The following is a 19490-nucleotide window of genomic DNA, read 5'->3' on the forward strand; positions in this document are numbered from 1 at the left end:
TAGGATTCAGATTTGTGTTGTCATACTATATTTAAGACAAACAAAACAACATTTATTTAGTTGTAGGTGGACACAACACCTTTATTTTATTTTTTAATGTGGTGCTGAGGATAGAACCCAGGGCCTCACGCACGCTAGGTGAGCAGCCTACCTCTGAGCCACATCCCCAGCCCCATACTGTACTTTTAATACAGCCCCAGCCCGTTTGTGGGCTGTTCAGGAGGATGTTGAGACGGGTGTGGAATCTTCAAGTGCCTTGGGAATGTCAGTGCCTGTTTCCTGCAGAGGGTGTCCCTGGTCCTGCCCTACAGGCACAGGTGCTCCAGTCACAGCTAGCCCAAGGTGTCCCATGGGACTGCAGAGCCAGGAGTCACTCCTGTGCAGGGGAGAGTTGGAAACAAGGCCCACAGGGCACTTTGGGGGATTGTCCCCCACATTGGAGGAGCTGGCACCTGGGGAGGCATCAGGAGGGTCACCAGAAGGCCCTTAACCCTTGAGCACAGTGGCCTCAGGGGCTGGGTCTTCAGCCTGTGGGTCCTGTGTTGTGCTTTGCTGATGGCTTCTGCTGTCCTGTTTAAGCTTGCGGCAGGGGTGGGCCTGGAGAGTGTGACTGGGCTGGACTGGGCTGCCACTACACTGCTGAGGTTCCGCGTTGTGCTCCTGTCTCATGGTCTGGGATGGCTCAGTCCAGCGGCCCTGCAGCCTCAGGCTCCAGGCCTCCAGGCTCCATTCAGCTCCTGCTGCTCACTTCCTCTTTTCTCGAGGGCCTGCCAGGCCTCTGCTGTGTTTGGCCTTGCCCTCCTGCTGCTGCTGTGCACAGGCACAGCCTATGTGGTGTGTCTGGCCCCACAGGGGACCCAGGCGCAAGCCTGTGGCCGGCGTGTCTGCATGAGTTGGGTGTAGCCGAGGTGTCTTCACCCAGGACCCTGAAGCTCACCCCATCCCTGACTCTGAGGTGTGGTTCTACATTAGGGGGCTCTCCAAGGATTGTGGCACTGTGCAGTTCTGGGACCCCAAGGACACTGGCGCTGGACCCTGGATCTGAAGGCAGGACATTCTGAAGGTGTCCTGCGCATCCCCCAGCCCTGTTGTCTGCCTCCTGGGCGTTGTAGCAGTGCTTCCCAGTGTGCCTGCTGCAGGCCATGGGGTCTAAAGTTGGGCAGAGGAGATCCAGCACACCGAGACCTATTCCCACACCAGCTCCTCGGAGCTTTGCCTGCCCACCAACTGTCCTTGAGTCCTGTTGGCAGCCCCCCGGCTCTAACCTGTGGCCTCCGTGGCCCTGGGAGGTAGGGAATCTTGTAACCCTGACTTTGGTGTGCAACTTCACCAAGAGAGGAGGGTGCAGGTAGAGTGCGGTCTGTACTTGGTTGGCACCTACTGAGTGCCAGGCCCTCCACACACTGCCTGGGCACTTCCATCCCCACAGCAATCTGGAGGCTGTAAGGTACAGTGAGGCCCTGAGTGGGCATAGGTGGCACTGAGCTCCATCACTTGGGAACCACCAGGCCCCCGGAACTAGTCTTCTCTTGGACCCCAGCACCCGTCCATCCCTTCCAGGTCTCCATCTGCAGGTGAGGGAGGCCTGACTTCCAGCCCAGTCTTCTCCCCTCAGGGCCTCCCTGTGAGGGGGAATGGGCAGCTGGGGCTGGCAGTCTGTTCTGGATGTGAGAACTCTAAGGAAGTAGCTCCTCAAGGTGTGGACAACCCCAGGTAACAGATGTAGGAACCTTGACCCAAATCCAAACCCTAATCCTGATTTTTGCTGTCCCCACCAGGTTTTAATCCTGACCCTGCCCAGGGTTTTAAGGACTGACCCAAATCCTGAACCCAGAGGAAGGACTTGTGGTCTACCCTCCCTGCCCCATTTGCTCTGAAGCCTCTGCCAGCAGCCCCTGAGCAGCTGCTACCCCTTCCCTCAGCAGGAAGTGTGGAAGGGCGCCTCGACGTCCCGAGGAGGGCCCTGTCCTAGGTAGCAGAGTTGGGGGTTGTAACGGTGCCATCCACATGGATATCACAGTTATGCCTGGCCCAGGGTTTCACGTTGGCGGAGATTCTCACAGTAGAATCCATGGCTCTGTGGGCATGACTGACAAATGGGCCATGATGGGGTGGGGCCCCCTGCCCTGTGCCAGGTGCGCAGAGCCCAAGCCCTCCTGGGTGGCTTGAATCTGAAACCCACTCATGACGACCCTGCAACAAGGGACGTCTTCATGCACAGAGGGTCAGACCTGGCTGCCCTGGTGTGCAATGGGCCTGGGGGCTCTGGGCGCCCTTACATGCCTCCCCAGATGCTGCAGAGAACTTGGAGCTGGGGCTGCACTTGAAACTCTCCCTGCCCTGCTGGTGGACCCGGTTAAACTGCCTGTGCAAAGCTGGGCACTGGACCTTCCCTCACCCCCACACGGCAGCTGTGCCTTGCCCACCTGGGTGCTCTCAGGATTCCCCAGGACCACCTCCACCCCAGGTATATGCAGGAAGTGGGCTGAGGGGGCTCTGAGTGCAGTCCAGCCCAGCTGCTTGACCTTGGGCCAAGCTGCCCTCCTCTGGACCTGGGCTGCCGGCTTGAGGTTGTTGAGATTGTTGCGGGCGGGGCTGCTGGTGCTCAGGAGCATGACCTTGGTGGTCAAGGCAGCAGAGCACCCCGGATTCAAGTCCCAGACCTGGCACTCTCACTGTGAGCATCAAGTGACCAGGTTCACCTGCTGGAAAGAGTCAAGACAGCTTTCCAGATGGTCCCAGACAAAAGGATCCAATGTGGATGTTAGACACTGAACCCTTTTGCCACTGGTCCCTCAGACCTTGGTTTTCCCCAATCAGGGTGCCCTTGACCACCACCCACCAGGCACCCATGTCCTAGGGTTCCCTGGATCTGTGTGGATGCAGGGCAGGCCCTGCTCCATTCATCAAAGTTTTGACCTCTGGGCATCTCTCTGTGCCCTTCCGTGGAGTGGGGACAGCAGTGTGCCAAGGGGTGCATCCAGATCCTTCCACCCACAGAACCGGTGTTGGAGGAACTGGACCTTCCCACCTGCCAGGTATCCCAAGCACTCCAGGATCATAGTTTTAGAAAGAAGTGACACCTGAGACTCAGCCAGAACACCACCCACCCAGTACTTCCTGGTTTTGCAGGGCTCAGGGTGTCCAGCACCGGTGCCCTTTCCGGTAAAGAGTGGCTCCGCGAAGCCCAGAGCACGTGTCCTTCGGGGTGGGCTCCGAGCTCTCCACACCCCATATCTGCAGCCTCTGTGCACCCAAACTCTGCCTAGAGCCACCAGCTCTTACTCCGCCGCCCTTGCCCTGGGGGACGCCCTGGGGAACACCCTGCGTGCCCTCGAGCCCGCTGTCCCTGAGCGTCCGGCGGCCTTTCTCAGCTCGGAGACCCCTGTGCTCTGCGCTCCTCACCCTGTTCCCCTCCCGCGCACCCCGCACGCGTGCCCCCATCCCTGCACTGCCGCATTCCCCGGCCACCCCGCCGCCCCTCCTGCTGTCACCGCCCCGCTCCGCCCCCGTCACCGCCCCGCCCCCGCCCCTCCCCTCCGCCGGGGCGGCTCCGCGGCCATGTGACCCTGCGGCCCTGGGACGCGACGGGACGCGCTGGGACGCGCTCCGGGGGTCGCGGGCACGGCCCGGACGGGGGCGACATGGAGCGGAGGTGGGTCTTCGTGCTGCTCGACGTGCTGTGCGTGTTGGTCGGTAAGAGCCGCGGGCCCAGGTGTGGGGACCCCGGGCGGACACGCCCCCGGCCGCAAGATCCTGCGCGGGGCAAGGGGGCGCCGGCGGGCGGGGGGGACCCCGGACCCGCCGAGCCTGGCCGTCCTGACGCAGACGAGATCCATAGCTCTTGCCCTCGGGCCCCAGAGGCTGACCTGCCGCCCCGGGCTGCCGCGCTGCGGCCGGGCCTCCCGCGCCGAGCCTAACCTGCCGGGCCGGTTTGCGGGCTGCGCGGGGGGAGGGCGCATCTCGAGGCCCCGCCCGCCCCGGCCCAGGTCCTGGGAACAAAGGCCGAGTGTTGCCCTGGGGCCCAGTGGACAATGGCCCCGGAATGCTGCTGCCCCCGCGGGGGCGGGCGCTTGGGCCTCACGGGCCGTCTTCCTTCCCCGGTCTGGCTTCTGATTCTGCTGGGGAGGCCAGGCCCACCCTCTCTAGAGTGGGTCAGGTAACAGCAGTAAGTCCCTATGGCTCATCATCTGCTAGCCTTGGGTACTGTTTTCTGAGTGCATGTGTTGTTTGTTTAAACAGATGTGTGGTACTTACTGTATGTTAGGCATCAAGGGACCTGCAAATAATTTACACCTTTCCCACCAAGCAGCCTGGGCCCAGAGAGGTTGGACCACCTGGTGGAGTCACACAGCAGCAGGGCAGCGCTGAAAGTCAGTTGTACATTGCTGCAGTGTGCCAGAGCAGTGGCCCAGGCAGTTAGTTCCCTCCTAAGAAGCCTGAGTTTGTAAACAGTTCAGACAGCACAGGTGTAGGTGGTAGAGGTATGGAGCAGATGAGGCCAGGGAGGCTCTGGAGATGCCCAAATGAAGAGGAGACCCTGTCTGGGCCAGATTCCAGTGCCCTGAACCCTGCCCTGGGTACTGCTCTTGAGTCTCCCAGCAGAAGGGGCTGGGGCGGGGCTGCTGGTCTGGGCTCCATCCCAGGCCCATTGGATTGTGGGCAGGGCCTCTGGCCTGGGGTGCTTGTCCCTGTGCCCCCCACCCTGCCTTGGGCTCCCGCAGGCCTCCTGGGTGAGCTGGTACACTGCCCTTTCCCACAGGGCGGCTGCCTCTGGACCTCTGGTCTCCTCCCTGGAGTGTTCCCCAGGGAGGTCCCCCAGGTCGGCTTGTGGGGAGTGTGGCTCCTGCCTTCTGGCATTCAAGACCCAGAAGAGCCGCACCCACTCACACCCAGCTCCCTGCTGGGGGCAAAGGGCACCCTGCCTGGGCTTGTCCCTGGAGCCGCCATTGGGGAGGGCGCTGCCCTCTGCCCAGCTCTGTGGCCGGCTGCTGTCTGCAGGCCTCCTTGGCTTTGGGGCCATCTCTGGTAAGGCGACTGTGATGATGCCTTGGGCTGTTGGACTAGCCTTCCTGGACAGAGCTGGGTATGTCTTGGTCTCAGCCTGACCCTTAGGTAGAGAAGGGATGGGTGCCTGGGCAAAGGGCCTGGGCTGTGCCCCCTTGCTTGCTGTGTCCCTGGGCTGTGGTGGCTCTTCAGCCCTGCTTGGCCACATCCAGCCCTGAACACAACAGCAGAGGGGGATGTCCAGTTTTCGTGTCACATAAATGACTGCTCCCACAGGGGACAGGAAACGGGAAGAGTGGGCGTTTCCTCCTGTGACAGTGACCCAGGGGTGGGTGGTCAGGAGGGCAGCTAAGTAAGGTGGATGTGTGGACAGTGTTCAGCAGAGCCGGGGTGGACGAGCACTGGGAGGGCCGCCAGTGGCCCAGGGAGAGTCGGGACTCTGGTGGTGCAGGGTCCCCACTGGAGGGTTGTGGAGAGGCCCAAGCAGTGTCCACGGCGGGGCTCCACGTCCCTCCCTGGTCTCTCCAGCCTCTCTGCCCTTCGCCATCCTGACCCTGGTGAATACCCCGTACAAGCGAGGGTTCTACTGCGGAGATGACTCCATCCGATACCCCTACCGCCCGGACACCATCACCCATGGGCTTATGGCCGGGGTCACCATCACAGCCACTGTCATCCTGGTAAGGCTGAAGGGTCTGGAGTGGGTGGGGCTGAGCAGAGCCACCTGAGGGTGTGGGGTGCCTTGGGCTGGCCCAGACCTGGCTCTGTGGCCCTCGTCTGCTCTCTGCCAGGTCTCAGCTGGGGAAGCCTACCTGGTGTACACTGATCGCCTCTATTCCCGCTCTGACTTCAACAACTATGTGGCTGCCCTCTACAAGGTGCTGGGCACCTTCTTGTTCGGGGCAGCCGTGAGCCAGTCCTTGACAGACCTGGCCAAGTACATGATCGGTCGTCTGCGCCCCAACTTCTTGGCCGTCTGCGACCCAGACTGGAGCCGGGTCAACTGCTCGGTCTATGTGCAGCTGGAGAGGGTGTGCAGGGGGAGCCCTGCCAACGTCACCGAGGCCAGGTAGGTGCCAGGCTGCGAGCAGGTGCTCCCTTCAGCCCTCTGCCCCAGCCTTCCTGCTGCCTCTGGCCTTGTCTTTGTCTGCTGGGCACTTGGGTGTCCCTCTTGCTGCTCTTCAGGTTCTTGTGACTTTGGACAGTTGGGTTACCTGTGTCTCTGTGGCTTGCTGAGTTCACCAAACTGCCTGGAGGTTGCTGCGTCCTGCGCCCTTCCCACGTGCTCCGTGCTCCCTCTCCTGGGCTGGTGTGGCCACTGTGCCTGGCCATCATGCCGTGCCCTGATCCCATCTTGGCTGAGGGACGTTTTTCATTTGGGATGCTAGTTTTCATTTCCTCATTTGTCCTCCTGCTCTGCTCTGGTGGAGACATTGTCCTGGGTCCTTTCAGCTCTGGCCACGGGTCAGGTGACTTACCCAGGGACTTGTCTTCTGAGGGTTTCCTTCGTGTGAGAAACAAGCTCACCCAAAGGACGGGCTGAGACAGAAGCACAGAGAAAGCAAGACTTTCCACTGACAGTCCTGCAGGGTTGGGCACCTGGTGGTCAGGGACAGTCGGCATTTTGTGCCCAGAGGCCATCCCCTGGTTCCTCACTGGCCGAACACTGTGGTGGGGTACACAGTCTTCCCGAGGGGCTGGGGGTTGCTGCCCCCTGTTGGGTCATTAAATGCACCTGTGCTGCCCCCTTCCTTGGCTCAGGTGGCTGGGGGTTTTAGGGTACAGTTTGGCAAGTCCTGTTTGTCAAGTGCAGTGAGGTTTTTTTTTGTTTTGTTATTTTATTTATTTTTTGTGGTGCTGGGGATGGAACCCAGGGCCTTGTGCATGGAAGGCAAATACTCTACCAACTGAGCCTCAGCCCCAGCCCCCAAGGGCAATGGGTTTGGACACTCTGGTTACCTGCTTGTAGCTTTCCATTGCTCTTTCCCTCCAGCAGCCTTTCCCTCACCCCACTTTACATTTAAGGCTAAATGCTGAGTTCTGAACATGGTCTACCGGATGTCCTGTGTCTACCTCAGGGACACTTCAAGTAGCTTTGCCCTGGTGTTGGCGGAAGCCCCTGTGTGCTTGTCAGTGTTTTGTGGAGACGGGGCGTGTGGGACGTTCTGGAAGGAGGTCCTGCATCCCTCCCTGCATCTGTGCTTTTTGCCGGCAGTGATGTTTCTGGGTGGGTTTAGTCTCATGTGGCTGTGAGATCCTGGCCCGTTAGCTCAGGACAGGTGGCCCATCAGATGGAGATTCCTCTGGTTTACTCGGCGGTGCTGGGGTTGGCTCAGGGTCTCGTGGTGCTGCACCCCAGCTGCACCCCAGCCACAGACACAGATTTCCTGAACTCCTGGAACCCAGGACAGCTGCCCAGTGTTTGCATGGGGGGCCTGTGGCCTTTGCCCAGCTTCTCGTCCCAAGCAGAGTGCCTGGGCCCTCTGCCTGGTGGCCCTTGTCCTCCTAGCTTTTGGCTGGCCTCTCCTCGGCCTCAGTTCCTGTCCATAGCCCTGCAGTAGTGGTTAAGGCCTTGCATAAGGTGGAGGGAAGCCAGACCCTCCTGCAGGCACCAGATGGCATGAGTGGCAGGTCCCCATGGGAGTTCGGTGCCACTGTCCCAGCCTGTGCTGTCCTGTCCTGGTGTGTGACACAGTAGTGCAGAAGTGATTGTGTGGTTGAGCCCTGTGGTTGCCACAAGCTTTTGATGTGCTTCAGAGCTCCCCAGCAGGGCATGATGGCCTTCCTGCCAGTCCCTGCATGCCTGTGCTGAGTCTGGAGTTGGTAGAAAGCACGGCTCTTCCCTCAGGTTCCAGACGTGGAAATGTCCTGAAGGGGACATGGGCATAGACCTGGCTTTGCCTGCCTGGGCCCTGGGGTGGCAGACTGGTCCCGCTGTGTCACTGTGGTGTTGGAGGCTGCAGGCCCAGCCCGGGCCCCTACCCGCTTGGAGACATCCTGGGCAGGCTGGCTGGCACAGCAGTGGGCTGGCGGGCTGGCGGGCTGACACAGCGGCTGGCCAGCCATGCGGCCGCCCCCACCAACCCTGCTGACACTCCTTCCCAGGCTCTCTTTCTACTCTGGACACTCCTCCTTCGGCATGTACTGTATGCTGTTCTTGGCGGTGAGTTTCTCTGCCCACTTGTGTGGGGAGGCCAGGGCACGGCCTCTCCCACTGCCCTCGGGGAGGTGGAGGAGGTGCAGGTGGATTTGCCCGTGGGGCTCGGGGTCCCTGAGCCCCCAGTGGCCGCACCGGGTGGGCTTGCTGGCTTGTTCCTGCAAGCGTGGCTCGGGCTCCCTGTGGCCCTGCCCCGGCAGTGCCCCGTGGGCCTCGGCCCCGCTGATGCGCTCCCGCCGCAGCTCTATGTGCAGGCGCGGCTCTGCGGGAAGTGGGCGCGGCTGCTGCGGCCCACCGTGCAGTTCTTCTTGGTGGCCTTCGCCCTGTACGTGGGCTACACCCGCGTGTCTGACCACAAGCACCACTGGAGCGACGTCCTCGTCGGCCTCCTGCAGGGGGCGCTGGTGGCCGGCCTCACTGTGAGTCCCAGCCCCACCCCCCCACCCTGGCGCTTCCTTGGGGCCCTCCCCCAGGCCCTCCCCCCACCCTCCGTGGGACCCTCACTGCCTTCCTGCGACCCGGCTCTTCCGCCCCCCTCAGGTCCGCTATGTCTCAGACTTCTTCAAAGCCCGACCCCTGCCGCCCTGCCTGGAGGAGGCGGTGGAGCGCAAGCCCAGCCTGTCCCTGACGCTGACTGTCGGCGAGGCCGCGCACAACCACCGGGGCTACCCGGTCTCCTCCTCCTGAGCCAGCACCTCCAGGGGACCATCTGTGGGCCAGCTGTGCCCCGGGCCCTGGTCAGCAGGAGGCCCCAGACAGGCCCCAGGTTCCCAGCTAGTGCCAGTGGCAAGCAGTGCCCCTGGGGGCCAGGCGTCCTGTGGGCTGTCCTGGCTGCTCCTTGCGGAGCCCCGGTCTTATGTGGGGTGGGGAAGGGCCTGGGAGCCAGGCACCCCGTGCTTCATGGTGGGTGTGCACGCGGGTTTCTAATACAGCAGGCACTGGTTGAGGGCCTTGCTGCCAGGCGTCCTGCTTCTCTCTGGCCAGCACACAGAGTTATCTCATGAGCAGAGGGCCTGAGCAGAGGGCCGGCAGGACCCCAGGGCTGCAGCCGGGAGGAGGACTGGCGGTGGAGACAGCAGGTTGAATGCATTGAGGGAAAGCACACCCCTAGTGCACAGCCAGGCACCTGGGCCTTGGTGGCCTTGGTGGCCTGAAAGACTAGCCAGACTCACTCCCCTTCCTGAGTCCTGCCCTTTCCCCTCCTCAACCCGGTGTCTGCCCCCAAGGCTTCAGAGTCTCTCCACATGTGGTGGGGGTCCTGCCTTCTGAACTGCCCAACCAGCAACACCCTTCGCTCCTGCACAGACCTGGGTTCCAGGCCCTGTAGGAAGCACCGTCCATGCCTTCCCTGTGCCCCCACGGGACTCTGGCCTGAGCCCTGCAGTCCTGACCCTCTGCCGACACAGCCAGTTCTGAAGCCAGATGCTCGGCTGGTGCCTCTAAGCCATTTCAGAACTTTCTGGGCTTGCCTTTTCAGTCGGAGACCGATACATAAATTTTGTTTTTTTACCAAATATGTCTTTGTGATGGGTGATTTATTTCCAAGTGTCTGCTGGTGTTCTGTTTGCACTTGGAACCTGCTTTATTTCTGATCTGTTGTGGGGTGGGCACAGCAGTGCTGAGAGGGATGGTTCCCTCTACCCTGCCCTAGTCCCAAAGGGGTCATGTGTGGTCCATGGCCGTCTCCTGGTGCCAGGGTCCAGGCACCCAGATGCTGCGGACACTGGGAACTTGGAACTTGGTTCCCAGCCGCATCCAGGGCCAAGGAGCTGGGGGTGACGGGACTCAGTACCTGTGATGAGTCCAGGCTGGAGACACCTGGGGGAGGTCACAGTGGGCCCACAGAGCACTTGGGGTAGAAAGCAGGTGGGAGAGGTGCAGCGGGGCTGCTCAGAACACCCCCTCTGCTGTGGTGGCTCTGAAGACCCGTGCTTAGCATGGGTCCTAGGACACTGATGCTGTCCCCAGAGATGTTCGTAGCCCGTGGTAGGACACTGTTGGGTTGTCACTGCCACCCCCCGGGCCCACACTCAGACCTCACTGCTTCCCTCCACACACAGACCCTGGTTTCCGGCTCTGGTCATAGTCTGTGTTTTTAAATTTTCATAGAAATTCCTACTCATAAATGCCTCCCTGCACCACCTAGTAGGTATCCTCTGATCCCAGGTCCCAGTAGTTGATTCAGTTGTCCTGAATGAACAGAAGATGACCCGAGGAGGAAGTGGACTGGCCAAGTTCAAAGGAGAGAAGGTCTTTCCCTGAACAAGAGGGAACAGCAGGGGCTGGGCTGTGACTTAGTGGTGGAGCGCTTGCCTAGCACATGGGTGACACTAGTTCCATCCTTGCTCCACAATTAAAAAAAAAAAAGTAAGTAACTCAGTGACACCTTGTCTCTAAATAAAATAGAAAATAGGGCTGGAGATGTGGCTCAGTGGTTAAGTGCCCCTGAGATCAATCCCTGGTAACCCCCCCCCCCCCAATAAAGGTATTGTGTCCATCTACAACTACAAAATACATTAAAAAAAAAAAAAAGAGGGAACAGCAGCTTCTCTGCCTGCCCAGGCTCCTGAACCCTCTCCTGGGCCCATCAGTGCACTTCTGATAAAATCCAGGGCTGGCAGAGCACCCCGCCCATCCATTTAGCAGGCATAGCCCCCTTCCTGTATCTGGTCACCTGGGCTTGTCTCCAGGGGAGTCTTACTGGGTTGGTTAGGTCAGAAGAACCCTCACCCCAACACTTCTTCCTAGACTCTCCATCCGAGGCCCTGCCGTGCTCTCTGGCTGTACATCCTCACCTACCTAGGTTTCCTCCAGCCCAAGATGCCTTTGCAAGGTCTCTGCCTGTTGGGATGGCTCTGGATCGTCTCCTGGGCCTCAGTAGGCACCGTTCCATAACCGTTCCTCTATTTCTGCAACCAAGCCACTCTGAAGATTTCCAGTGACCACCAGAGACTGGAGGAGGAAAGGAAGGAGCCTCCCCAGATTTCAGAATTCTGGCCTCCAGAACTTTGAGGTAATAAAGTTAAGCTGTGCAGTTTATAATACAATTATGGCAGCCCTAAGAAATGCACAAACTGGCTGTCTCACCCCTTCTCACCACCTTATTCCCCAAAGGAGTCTGTTCTGTGGACTTGGAGAAGAGGGCTTGTGGCCCTAACTGCTCTTGGCTCCTCTGAAGGCCATGTGCATCCACTCTGTTGTGCTTGTGAGTTCTGGGCATTCAAGGTCTCCTTAGAGAGGGGAGTGTTCCACTGCTGGCTGCCTTCCCTCCACCTGTGCACAAGGTCACACTCCACCCTGTGAGTTCTGTGTGGTGAAGGCCTCCCTAGAGAGGGAGTGTTCCACTGCTGGCTGCCTTCCCTCCACCTGTGCACAAGGTCACACTCCACCCTGTGAGTTCTGTGTGGTGAAGGCCTCCCTAGAGAGGGAGTGTTCCACTGGTGGCTGCCTTCCCTCCACCTGTGCACAAGGCCACACTCCACCCTGTGAGTTCTGTGTGGTGAAGGCCTCCCTAGAGAGGGAGTGTTCCACTGGTGGCTGCCTTCCCTCCACCTGTGCACAAGGTCACACTCCACCCTGTGAGTTCTGTGTGGTGAAGGCCTCCCTAGAGAGGGAGTGTTCCACTGCTGGCTGCCTTCCCTCCACCTGTGCACAAGGTCACACTCCACCCTGTGAGTTCTGTGTGGTGAAGGCCTCCCTAGAGAGGGAGTGTTCCACTGGTGGCTGCCTTCCCTCCACCTGTGCACAAGGTCACACTCCACCCTGTGAGTTCTGTGTGGTGAAGGCCTCCCTAGAGAGGGAGTGTTCCACTGCTGGCTGCCTTCCCTCCACCTGTGCACAAGGTCACACTCCACCCTGTGAGTTCTGTGTGGTGAAGGCCTCCCTAGAGAGGGAGTGTTCCACTGGTGGCTGCCTTCCCTCCACCTGTGCACAAGGTCACACTCCACCCTGTGAGTTCTGTGTGGTGAAGGCCTCCCTAGAGAGGGAGTGTTCCACTGGTGGCTGCCTTCCCTCCACCTGTGCACAAGGTCACACTCCACCCTGTGAGTTCTGTGTGGTGAAGGCCTCCCTAGAGAGGGAGTGTTCCACTGGTGGCTGCCTTCCCTCCACCTGTGCACAAGGTCACACTCCACCCTGTGAGTTCTGTGTGGTGAAGGCCTCCCTAGAGAGGGAGTGTTCCACTGGTGGCTGCCTTCCCTCCACCTGTGCACAAGGCCACACTCCACCCTGTGAGTTCTGTGTGGTGAAGGCCTCCCTAGAGAGGGAGTGTTCCACTGGTGGCTGCCTTCCCTCCACCTGTGCACAAGGCCACACTCCACCCTGTGAGTTCTGTGTGGTGAAGGCCTCCCTAGGGAGGGAGTGTTCCACTGGTGGCTGCCTTCCCTCCACCTGTGCACAAGGCCACACTCCACCCTGTGAGTTCTGTGTGGTGAAGGCCTCCCTAGAGAGGGAGTGTTCCACTGCTGGCTGCCTTCCCTCCACCTGTGCACAAGGTCACACTCCACTCTGTGAGTTCTGTACAGTGAAGGCCTCCCTAGAGAGGGAGTGTTCCACTGGTGGCTGCCTTCCCTCCACCTGTGCACAAGGCCACACTCCACCCTGTGAGTTCTGTGTGGTGAAGGCCTCCCTAGAGAGGGAGTGTTCCACTGCTGGCTGCCTTCCCTCCACCTGTGCACAAGGTCACACTCCACCCTGTGAGTTCTGTGTGGTGAAGGCCTCCCTAGAGAGGGAGTGTTCCACTGGTGGCTGCCTTCCCTCCACCTGTGCACAAGGTCACACTCCACCCTGTGAGTTCTGTGTGGTGAAGGCCTCCCTAGAGAGGGAGTGTTCCACTGCTGGCTGCCTTCCCTCCACCTGTGCACAAGGTCACACTCCACCCTGTGAGTTCTGTGTGGTGAAGGCCTCCCTAGAGAGGGAGTGTTCCACTGGTGGCTGCCTTCCCTCCACCTGTGCACAAGGCCACACTCCACCCTGTGAGTTCTGTGTGGTGAAGGCCTCCCTAGAGAGGGAGTGTTCCACTGGTGGCTGCCTTCCCTCCACCTGTGCACAAGGTCACACTCCACCCTGTGAGTTCTGTGTGGTGAAGGCCTCCCTAGAGAGGGAGTGTTCCACTGGTGGCTGCCTTCCCTCCACCTGTGCACAAGGTCACACTCCACCCTGTGAGTTCTGTGTGGTGAAGGCCTCCCTAGAGAGGGAGTGTTCCACTGCTGGCTGCCTTCCCTCCACCTGTGCACAAGGTCACACTCCACCCTGTGAGTTCTGTGTGGTGAAGGCCTCCCTAGAGAGGGAGTGTTCCACTGGTGGCTGCCTTCCCTCCACCTGTGCACAAGGTCACACTCCACCCTGTGAGTTCTGTGTGGTGAAGGCCTCCCTAGAGAGGGAGTGTTCCACTGGTGGCTGCCTTCCCTCCACCTGTGCACAAGGCCACACTCCACCCTGTGAGTTCTGTGTGGTGAAGGCCTCCCTAGAGAGGGAGTGTTCCACTGCTGGCTGCCTTCCCTCCACCTGTGCACAAGGCCACACTCCACCCTGTGAGTTCTGTGTGGTGAAGGCCTCCCTAGGGAGGGAGTGTTCCACTGGTGGCTGCCTTCCCTCCACCTGTGCACAAGGCCACACTCCACCCTGTGAGTTCTGTGTGGTGAAGGCCTCCCTAGAGAGGGAGTGTTCCACTGCTGGCTGCCTTCCCTCCACCTGTGCACAAGGTCACACTCCACCCTGTGAGTTCTGTGTGGTGAAGGCCTCCCTAGAGAGGGAGTGTTCCACTGGTGGCTGCCTTCCCTCCACCTGTGCACAAGGTCACACTCCACCCTGTGAGTTCTGTGTGGTGAAGGCCTCCCTAGAGAGGGAGTGTTCCACTGGTGGCTGCCTTCCCTCCACCTGTGCACAAGGTCACACTCCACCCTGTGAGTTCTGTGTGGTGAAGGCCTCCCTAGAGAGGGAGTGTTCCACTGGTGGCTGCCTTCCCTCCACCTGTGCACAAGGTCACACTCCACCCTGTGAGTTCTGTGTGGTGAAGGCCTCCCTAGAGAGGGAGTGTTCCACTGCTGGCTGCCTTCCCTCCACCTGTGCACAAGGTCACACTCCACCCTGTGAGTTCTGTGTGGTGAAGGCCTCCCTAGAGAGGGAGTGTTCCACTGGTGGCTGCCTTCCCTCCACCTGTGCACAAGGTCACACTCCACCCTGTGAGTTCTGTGTGGTGAAGGCCTCCCTAGAGAGGGAGTGTTCCACTGGTGGCTGCCTTCCCTCCACCTGTGCACAAGGCCACACTCCACCCTGTGAGTTCTGTGTGGTGAAGGCCTCCCTAGAGAGGGAGTGTTCCACTGCTGGCTGCCTTCCCTCCACCTGTGCACAAGGCCACACTCCACCCTGTGAGTTCTGTGTGGTGAAGGCCTCCCTAGGGAGGGAGTGTTCCACTGGTGGCTGCCTTCCCTCCACCTGTGCACAAGGCCACACTCCACCCTGTGAGTTCTGTGTGGTGAAGGCCTCCCTAGAGAGGGAGTGTTCCACTGCTGGCTGCCTTCCCTCCACCTGTGCACAAGGTCACACTCCACCCTGTGAGTTCTGTGTGGTGAAGGCCTCCCTAGAGAGGGAGTGTTCCACTGGTGGCTGCCTTCCCTCCACCTGTGCACAAGGTCACACTCCACCCTGTGAGTTCTGTGTGGTGAAGGCCTCCCTAGAGAGGGAGTGTTCCACTGGTGGCTGCCTTCCCTCCACCTGTGCACAAGGCCACACTCCACCCTGTGAGTTCTGTGTGGTGAAGGCCTCCCTAGAGAGGGAGTGTTCCACTGCTGGCTGCCTTCCCTCCACCTGTGCACAAGGCCACACTCCACCCTGTTAGCCCTGTGAGTTGTGTACAGTGAGGGCCTCGTCCCCCACCAGGCTGACTCCCACAGACTTGGGGAGCAGAGACATCAAGTCCTGTGCCTTGGGCTATGACAGGAGGTGCCCTCCTGAGGCACCCTCCCTGCTGAGACATCTCAGCTGTTCCAAACTGATGGCTGAGGGGGGCTGGAGGAGATGTGAGGGGTGGTTTTTCAAGCCCTGGGCTTTCTGGACTCCAGAACGTTGGAATATGAACCATAGCACTACCCTTCCAGAACAAGGCATGGGATTTTGGGCTTTGTTTCAGCTTAAAAGTCCAAAATCATGTTGTGTAATAACCAGAACGTGGATTTCAGAGGCTATGCCTCAGGGCTAGGTAGTGGCCCAGCTCTCTCTACAACACCAAACAAACTGTAGAATCCTGCTCAGGATGCAGGTGCTGCCTATGGAGAAACAAACAGAAGTTGTGTGGGGAATTAAGGTGCAGCACAGGGTCCTCTACGCTGATCAGAGGTGGGTCGTAGGAGCTGCCTTTGGGTTCCCCCTGGCAGATGTGGCCCATGGGGCTCCTGCGGTTGCGTCTAGTCCAGCTGTCCTTCCCCAGGAGGCTCCTGTGGGCAAAGACTCACACCTGGGTCTTTGTCCCTGCGTTCTCCTGAGTTCATCATTTGTGTCTATAGGTGTTCCCGTACAGAACCCACTTTGTCCCACTGGGGGGCACAGGGTAAGGGAGGCCAGGTGGTTCAGGTGTGGACCAGAGCAGAGGCCTGGGGGAGCTCGGAGACCCCTAGGCCTGCATGGCATGGGTGGTCTGCAGTTCTGTGATCCACTCACCTGTGGAGCCCTACCCTGATTTCCTAAAGTGTGTGGCCAGTGTGAGCAGAGCAGGCTGCTATCTAAATACACGTTTTCGAGGCAGTTGTCTATGTTTTTTGGGTCATGTGGTGACACCGTGTCTAACTTTGGAAAAAATGGCCATATTTTTGATAGTAGTGAGCTGTTGTGCCCTCCGCCAGCAGTGCACAAGAGTGCCCGAGGCTGCTCATCGTCCTCATGGTGGAGGGCTTTAGTTGTGCTTCTCTCACAAAAGGTGATGCTAATAATCATTTCTATGCTTCTCTGACATCTGTTTTTAAAATATTTTTTGAGCTATACATGGACACGATATCTTTATTTTGTTTTTTTGTTTTTATGTGGTGCTGAGGATCAAACCTAGTGCCTCACATGTGCAAGGCAAGCGCTCTGCCACTGAGCCACCACCCAGCCCCTTCTCTGCCATCTTGTATCTTTCTTGTGAGTTGTCTGTTCAGGTCTTTAGCCATTGAGTTACTTATGGTTGAGTGTCTTACTATATTTTGGACTCAAGTTTATTTTACACATGTACTTTCCAAATGTTTCACCCAGTATTTGGCTTGTCTTTATTTCCTTAAAATGATTTTTCACAGAGTAATTTAATACAGTCCACATTATCAATTTTTTCTTTCATGGAATTGTTTGGGGACTGTATTAAAACCTCATCATGAAATATATGGTCATGCATGACTTCTCCAGTTCTGTGTTTCACATTTTAAATGCAAGTCTATGGAGTATTCTGATAGGTTTTAAGGTCCAGGGGTGTGCTTTCTTGAAGTGTGTCCTTTTGCAGTCAGTGCTGTCTATCCTGAGTTTAGAAACAGCTTGCTGGGAATTTCACTGGGACTTCCCTGAATCTGCAGATCAGGTTTGAGATAATTTCATATTAACTATATTGAGACCTGAACAAGGAACATCTCTGCATTTATTTATATTTTACTTTATTTCTTCTTACAATGTTTCAAGATTTACTGAAGGTATGATTGTACTTTAAGACTTACATGCAAATAAGGGGGGCTGCTTTTTAAAATATATATATATTTTTAGTTGTAGATGGACCCAATATCTTTATTATTTTTATGTGGTGCTGAGGATCGAATCCAATGCCTCACATATGCGAGTAAAGCGCTGTACCACTGAGCCACAGCCTCAGTCCCAGGGAGGTGCTATTTTTAATCTTAATGCTTTAAAATTTTTCTTATTCCAGTTTTCAAATTCCACCGTTTCCTCTACATTATTGCTGATATATAGGAAATCAATGGAATTTTGTCTATGGGCCATGCATTTTGCTTCTTGCTATCTCCATTCTTTCTGACCAAGACATAGAATGGTGGGTTCTATTTCTTTTTGATTTCAAAAATCATAACCTGGAATAATCAGAATATGAGTTTCAGAGCTTCACTGTGACTAACAGGAGGAGGCATGGGGCATCCCGCATTTCCCACAGTGGCCAGAAGGTGGCGATCAGAGCAACTTTCTCTCACATGGTGAAACACCTGCTTTTGAGGGGCTGTGTTCTGTGTCCTCTGCAAGCTTCCTTCTCCGTGGACTCATCTGGGAGATGCTATGCTGGGAACACCTTGGGGGACGATGTCCAATGAGGATCAGAACTTCCTTCTTCTCAGAACACACCTGGGAGATACTATGGCCTGGGGATACCTGAGAATTCCGTCCGGTGGGGACCACAGCTTCCTTCTCCTTGCCATCTACCCGTGGAGACTCACTGTGGATTCAGGATGATGGAGGTCTATGTGAAGAAACAAGAGGAAGGAGCTTCCTGTGCATTGCTTGGTGTGCTGAGGAAGAAACTGTGCGTGTTCTTTACAAGGTAACATCGTAGCAGAACTTATTTTGCAACAGTATTCCTTACTCAAGACTTTGAATGTTCATCATGTCAATGTGTTTTGTGTGGCTTGAGTATATTTTGGGGGAGAAATCCAGGGATACAGAAAGGAGAAACACAGATGGCCCCTCAGGATGGCACAGGGAGGGCCCAGCGCCAGGAGTCTTACTGGGGCCCGAGGGGAAGAGCTAATGTGCCCGTTATTGCTTGCTTTTATCTGGTTTTAATGACTCATTTTCTTATAGTGTTAAAGAACTATAGTGTTAAAGTGATGTGTTAAAATTCAAAGTATAAATAAATAAGTATAAATATTATATTTGTGTCTGTTACAAGAAGAACTTAGTGGGTGGGGTTATAAGTTGGGGTAGCATGTGTGAGGATGTGGGCTCAATTCCAGGCACTGTGAGGTAAAACAAAACAAAGAAACAAGACACAGACTTGGTGATCTACAGCATAAATTAACTGCCTTTGTCAATAAGAAGGTGATAAGAAAAGGAAGATATATTAATCAAATGAAATGGATGCTCCTAGTTTGAATCTTCTTTGTTTGTGTCGAACTCAAAAATTTCTTTGAAATAGCTGGAGAAATTGGTATATTAATTGGGCATTTGATATTAACAAATTATTCATGATTATTTTCTTTATTTTTTTTAAAAAATGTTTTTAGTTATAGATGGACACAATACCTTTATTTTGCTTAGTTTTTCTTTGTGGTACTGACGATTGACCCAGTGCCTCACGGGTGCTAGGCAAGTGGTCTACCACTGACTAAGCCACAACCCCAGCCCTGTGATTAGTTTCCATTCTGGTTGTATTAAAGACTTTTTTCCACTGCATGACTACAATATTTTAGAAGACACCTGATGACAAGTCCCAGGCATCCCAGTGATGATGGCTGTGTGGACAGTCTCCAGGCTGCAGTACCCGTAATCCTTGGGGAATCAGGGCCAATATGTGGCCTACAGCTCCTACAAGGCATACCCGGTAGGTCCTTGGGCAGATGCTGGATTGAATTACACAGAATACTAAAAGAATAGTTCCCAGGAACCCCTGTGGTGAGAGCTGCATGGGCAGAAAATGACTACTCAGAATTCATGGGGGCTCCTGGCCAACTATTGGCCTGAAGTTCCCAGAAGTCTTTATGCAGAACTCTTGACTGGGCAGGCTGTTGTTGGGATGCCCTGCCCAGAATCCTCAGTGTGCCAGAGTCCTTTGTGGGGGATCCTTGGGAGGACAGGCAGTCTCTGGGATGCCCTACCCAGAATCCTCAGTGTGCCAGAGTCCTTTGTGGGGGATCCTTGGGTGGACAGGCAGTCTCTGGGATGCCCTACCCAGAATCCTCAGTGTGCCAGAGTCCTTTGTGGGGGAACCTTGGGTGGACAGGCAGTCTCTGGGATGCCCTACCCAGAATCCTCAGTGTGCCAGAGTCCTTTGTGGGGGATCCTTGGGTGGACAGGCAGTCTCTGGGATGCCCTACCCAGAATCCTCAGTGTGCCAGAGTCCTTTGTGGGGGATCCTTGGGTGGACAGGCAGTCTCTGGGATGCCCTACCCAGAATCCTCAGTGTGCCAGAGTCCTTTGTGGGGGATCCTTGGGTGGACAGGCAGTCTCTGGGATGCCCTACCCAGAATCCTCAGTGTATCACGGTTCTTTGTGGAGAATCCTTGGGTGAGCAGGCAGTTGCTGGAATACCCTTCCCGGAGTCCTCAGTATGCCAAATCCGTGGGAATTCTGAGTGAATGTGCAAAGTCCTTTTTGGAGAATTCGTGGCTTGACATGCAGTCTTTGGGATGCCGTACCCAGAGGTGTT

At 56.9% G+C, this 19490-nt stretch overlaps 1 protein-coding gene across 2 annotated transcripts; it reads left to right on the forward strand.

Moving 5' to 3' along the window:
• The first annotated feature begins 3562 nt into the window (after positions 1–3562).
• On the forward strand, positions 3563–9678 carry Plpp2 (phospholipid phosphatase 2). 2 transcript variants are annotated; one of them, XM_027952768.2, is made up of 6 exons: positions 3563–3696; positions 5536–5687; positions 5799–6076; positions 8113–8170; positions 8407–8583; positions 8705–9678. In XM_027952768.2, the coding sequence occupies exons 1-6, from the start codon at positions 3645–3647 to the stop codon at positions 8849–8851; spliced, it is 864 nt and encodes a 287-aa protein (XP_027808569.1). In that variant the 5' UTR covers positions 3563–3644; the 3' UTR covers positions 8852–9678. The 2 variants fall into 2 exon arrangements, with proteins under 2 accessions (XP_027808569.1, XP_027808570.1); XM_027952769.2 differs by having other exon boundaries at positions 3568–3655.
• The last annotated feature ends 9812 nt before the right edge of the window (positions 9679–19490 follow it).

The sequence above is a fragment of the Marmota flaviventris genome, chromosome 1 (assembly GCF_047511675.1).
Source record: "Marmota flaviventris isolate mMarFla1 chromosome 1, mMarFla1.hap1, whole genome shotgun sequence".
NCBI classification, from domain to species: Eukaryota; Metazoa; Chordata; class Mammalia; order Rodentia; family Sciuridae; genus Marmota; species Marmota flaviventris.